This window comes from Nematolebias whitei, chromosome 11 (genome assembly GCF_014905685.2).
Source record: "Nematolebias whitei isolate Nwh7 chromosome 11, NemWhi1, whole genome shotgun sequence".
In the NCBI taxonomy this organism is placed as follows: Eukaryota; Metazoa; Chordata; class Actinopteri; order Cyprinodontiformes; family Rivulidae; genus Nematolebias; species Nematolebias whitei.
The window spans coordinates 31,554,596-31,560,245 of NC_056508.1; the positions used below are offsets into that span (position 1 = coordinate 31,554,596).

Consider the following 5,650-nt stretch of genomic DNA (forward strand, 5'->3'; position numbering starts at 1 on the left):
CGACTCTAACCGCAGGTTCGCGTGCGTACTGGCAGCGCGCGCGCTGCCTGACAGTTCAGCTCGTCATCATCTCGAGGACGTAAAACAACGTCAGTTAGCACGCATGGCCACTAGGGGGTAGTGTGGCACAAGTTAGTGTGTCAGTGCTGTCAGTCTCACTCGTCAAACCCAGTGGGCGGGACTAGGGCGTCTCGAGAGCAGACTTTGACGCCTGATTGGCTGCTCTTCACAGCAACCTGACAAATCGATCGCAGATATTTGTTTGCTCGAAATTATAGCAAAGGTGTGTCTCAGTTTAACTATTACTTAATAAATTCATTTTAATGGTCAAATTAGCTGCATTTCGCCGGGGCGGTGCAGTGAGATGAAGCTGATTTGACCAGTGGTGGAGAAAGTACTCAAACACTGTACTTAAGTAAAAGTACAAATAAACACTGACAAAAATGTACTCTAGTAAAAGTAGAAGTACCACATCAATGTTTTTACTTAAGTAAAAGTAAATAAGTACTTGCTTTTAAAAATACTTAAAGTATTAAAAGTACCATTACTTGTTGATGCAATATCTATACAATATCATAAGGTATGCCTGCCGTATATATATTTTCTGTAATACATTAATAGTGTTGTGTCATTTTAATGAACAATGCTGCAGATAATACATGCTTTTATTGTGTTTACTCTGTGACACAGTTCACACTTGGACTTGTGATTCTGTGCGTCAGAATTTCAAGGATGACGTGCAGAGTTAAATTTCATTAAGCAAAATAAGAAAGAGGAATGATTATACCTTTGAAAGTTTTTATTTAACACAAAGCAAAACCAATGTGTCATTTTAACTGCAGTAAACATATTTAAGTAAAAGTTGTCTGCCTGAACAAAAGGAGCATTAGACCTAAGAAAGGAACAAGCACTGATCATTTCAACTCCAGTTTGTCATCAACTCTAGTTAAAATACTGTCTAGTCGACCTTGTAATGGGTCAATATGAACAATAGTTTAACTTCCTGACACCATTTTTAAAACTTGGACCTGAGCGTCGAGCCATTTGGAGACATCTCTTGTCTCCTGTCCTAACATCGTGAACCGACACATTTTAATATTGCAGCAAGAATTTCTTGTTCAAGTTCAAAAGAAGTTGGTTTTCAACGTTTTTTGAGTCCAGTCTGGATGGTTACCTGCCCATTTTGCAGTGATTCAATGGACCAACTCCCCTCTCGCCATTGGTTACTTTCAAACTAACGAACAAATCAAAAAACTGCAATGTGAATGTAACTTGTAACACAACAAATTCTAGAAACATAGTGTAGTAGAAAGTATAGATACTGCACTGAGCTGTATCCTGTATGTGCCCTCCGCATTTACAGCACCCATCCATAGAATGGTTACAGCGTTCATAGAGTTTGAGGTTTATCGGTGGTAGAGCAGTGGTTCTCATTCTCAAATACATTCATGTTGACAACCAAATTGACTGCTATTGGCCTGTGGACACCAATTTGTTTTTGTCTGTCAGTGGAATGAGGTTGGCATTTTTTTTTTACTCAACTTTGATGTCGGTCATTTGGTACTGTGGACACCCTTACCCTGGTCGATGATGACGGTGACAGTATGACCCCCACCCTCTTGACAGAAATACAATAGATTGTACAGATCTTGCCATGGTGACACCTGACAGACCTCTGACAGTGTGCTACAATAGCCTTCTTGTTTTTTTTTTTTATCTCTGAGAAGGCATATGGTGTCGACCTGTTATCTCACACACTATTTGTCACCATGTCACCCACACCTGTTGCTCAGGGACAAGTTGCTGGCTGTCTTGACCTATGACTGTTTTCCTAAATAAAATTTAATATTAATGTCATGTTGTCATTTTTAAGTTTGTGTTCACACATTTATGGAAATATGGTAATGTAAGATCATTTTGAACGACATAATACCCATCGTCTGCCAACAATATTGTGTGTTTAACATCAATACTAGATGAAGAAACTTGTAATGGTATGTTATGATGAAGACCTATCAGCAGAAACTCTGGTTTAAAAAAAAAAAAAACTTTTCTAATGGGCTTCTCATAGTAAATTCTTTAAAAAAGTTGAATATTTTAATGTCAAATGTACATGAATCAATATTGATTCCTTAACTTTGATTCAATATAAGATCAACACAAATGTAAATGTAATTAGCATTTAGATGATGGTTGAATCAATATCGATATAGTATCAGTTATGGTTGAAAACCTAACGTTAATTCAACGTGTAAGTCACCGACCACTTTCTGTATAATTTCAATGTCAGGCTTCAACATTGATTCAATATTTCTGCCTAACCATATTTCAACGTTGCTTCAATCATATTTTGCTATCTGGGTACTGTACCCAAACAAAGTCATATTCAGGTTGAATGTCATATAGCTACACAACCATTCAAAGAGGACATGACCATCTTATTTGAGCCTGATGTTAACCCTCAGTGGTCAGATAACCTTGAGTTCTTTGACAAATTGGCCAGTTAAAAAGGAGACTGTGCCACTGATGACATTAGGTGTCTCCAACCCCACAGACCATGACATTGTTCTTTCAGGTCGTACTGTGGTCGATACAGTCCAAACAATTACAGTAGTAATACCTGCTCATGTGTTTGAAGATGTTATCTCTTAAAAGAGTTTTAACTTTTGGATTGTATATTAAAAAACACAATAATAATAAAGTAAAAGTATGTTTTAGGTTTTAAGGATGCCAAAAGAAAGACATTTTGAAATAATGACAGAAGTTTAGATTTGAACAGTTAATTTAAGCAAACCAGTAATCTTCTGAAGCAACATTATTTGGGCAGATGAAACCAAAGTGAAGATGCTTGGCTTGAATGCACAGCCCACTGTTTTAATAAAGCCACACATCAAAACAAACACAAGACAACTGTTCACCACAATGGCAGTGGAAGGTTGATGATTTGGGTTTGTTCTCTGGCCATTCAGCATGTAAGCACTCAAACGACCACAAACAACTCTGTAAAGTACTCCAGAGTCAAATGGAAGGCCAAAACAGAAAAAAACAAGTTGTTTTGTTCCAGTCATGGTCCAGACCACAACCCAAAAATTAAACCTCAATGAAATGAAACAAATTTGTAAAAACAACTTGTAATGTATTATATTGTATAAAATGATGCAAAATCATTCATTACAGTATACAGATGGATATGAATTTGAAGCAGGTTGGATTTTATCGGGATATGAATTGGACCAGTTTGCAGTTATTATATGGTGCCCTGAAATGACCTTTGCTCTGAATTAGCACTATGTACATAAAATAAATGGAACAGTGAATCAGCTTCAAACTGCATTTATTCCTACATGAACATGGGGTTTGGAAAAGCAAATGCCTTGAGCAAAACGAACCGAGTCACCCCCCATGAGACTGAAACTCATTTCGCCCCCTGGTGGCATCAAAATCCTCCAGGACTTACCTGAATAAACAAACATTAATATTTGACACTGCTATTTGCCAATATTTTGTATAATTTAATAGATTTCCAGCTAAAATAATTTAAATTGTCATAGTAGCACAGATAAAATAGTTTATTTGTTCACATTGTTTTATACAAAAACCCTACAGGAGGCCAAGTGAATACATTGATCATAAAAAACCTACACACTGCACGTGCACACTGCATTTGCTGAGATTGAATCTTTAAATACAGCACTAAGTGGAAATATGCTTGCAGACCTGAGACAACATGAAAGCTGTTTGAGGCGAACCAACAAGATTAAAACATCTTCTGTATTGAAATATAAAGGATAAATAGCTGGACTAAGGCAAACAGAAATCTGTAAACATGTAAGCAACATCTGCTTCAAGTTCCATGAACATGATGGCAGTTACACTCAATGCAGAATGCATTAATTAAATAGCTTTACAGATTAAATTAGATGAACGTATTCAAACAAAAATTTGTTTTTAGGGGGCTAAATTATTTCATTAATCAGTCTGTAGTACAAGCGTTCAGTGTATTCCAGTTGATCAAACTCTGAATAAACACAAACATGCAACCAAAAGAGAAAAAATAATGTTTTTATGTAACGAATATGGAAGATGTACTTCAGCAGTATTCATTCACTTGTCAGAGTTACACTTTGGTCATCAAACATTTGAACCTGCAAGACGTCCTCCTCTTGATAATATTTGTTTCTTAAAGATTCCTTTTGCTCCAAAGCAGCTCAGGATGTTTAGTTCAAGATCGTCTACAAGTCAGTTCCTTGGATTCAGTTCATTTCTCAACCACGACAGAGACAACAAATTGTTTGTGGCTCCTGCAGCTTTTACAGTTTCAGCAGTTTAGAAGCTCCTGGCTTTCTAACAACCATCCTGTGTTTCCCCTGTTGATTCTTCCAAGTGTTGCTGTGACGTAGTGCGAGTCGTTCTGAGGCAGAATTACCCTTCAAGAGGCGGCCGCAGGGGAATGCAGCCGTCCATCTCCAGAGACTCGGGCCAGCCTTCATACTTGTTGCTGTTTTTACTGTTCTTCATACGCTAACAGGAACAAAAACAGGTGAACAGAACTGATGTTAATGGAAGACATTGATATCAAGCATTCATGACACAAAAGCAACTAAAACCAAATGCTTTCAACTATTAATTGAAATCTGGTCCAAACTATACTTGTAAATTACTTGCTTTACAATATTCTACAGCTACCCAACATATAAACTGGAGTTTTCGAAATAACAATTATTTTACAAATTATTAAGTGTAAAAAAATAAAAAATAAAAATAAATAAAAAAAACCCACAAAGCAACAAAAAAAATTGCTCAACTCTGTCCAACTTAGAAAACATTTATTCAGATTTACTTTAGAATGCTCAAAGTAAAGTTTTAGCTGAATAAAGTTTGTGCCAACTACTAAAGTTTATGGACAGAAGAAGCCCGTTTATGTTTATAACTATCGAATAATAATTTATTTATAAAATCCTTTAAAACAACCACAGCTGCAACCAAGTGCTATACATTTAAAATCAAGAGCGTTTAAACGCATAAAAATAAAACAGTTGTTAAAACATTAAGACCAATAAAAACAATAAAAACTGTGCAGAGCAAATTCAGTGTGTGCTAAAAGCCAGGAAGTAAAAATGTGTTTTTAAGAGTTTTAAAAATGGACAGTGAGGGGCTCGTCTGATGAGAAGAGGGAGATCGTTCCACAGTCTTGAAGCAGCAACAGAAAAATCTCTGTTCCCTTTGAGCCTCCGTTTGGACCTCGGCATCTCCAGGAGCAGCTGATCAGCTGATCTGACACCGAGCAGGAGAGTATGGGTGAAGCAGCTCAGAGAGGTAGGATGGAGCAAGACCATTTAAACTTTTAAAAACAATTAAAAGAATCTTAAAATGAACAGGCAGCTAGTGGAGTGAAGTCAGAGTGGGGGTGATGTGGAGTGAAGCCAGAGTGGGGGTGATGTGGAGTGAAGCCAGAGTGGGGGTGATGTGGAGTGAAGCCAGAGTGGAGGTGATGAGGAGTGAAGCCAGAGTGGGGGTGATGTGGAGTGAAGCCAGAGTGGGGGTGATGTGGAGTGAAGCCAGAGTGGAGGTGATGTGGAGTGAAGCCAGAGTGGGGGTGATGAGGAGTGAAGCCAGAGTGGGGGTGATGTGGAGTGAAGCCAGAGTGGGG

At 37.7% G+C, this 5,650-nt stretch overlaps 1 protein-coding gene across 1 annotated transcript in view; it reads right to left on the bottom strand.

Annotated features, from left to right (window-relative positions):
• Nucleotides 1-3,957: 3,957 nt before the first annotated feature.
• The window catches only part of fam3a (FAM3 metabolism regulating signaling molecule A), a 6,236-nt gene continuing 4,543 nt past the window's right edge, over nucleotides 3,958-5,650 (bottom strand). Inside the window, exon 9 of the mRNA XM_037684177.1 lies at nucleotides 3,958-4,521. Coding sequence (XP_037540105.1) covers nucleotides 4,423-4,521 — 99 coding nt within the window. The 3' untranslated portion in view covers nucleotides 3,958-4,422. The remainder of the gene's footprint in view (nucleotides 4,522-5,650) is intronic.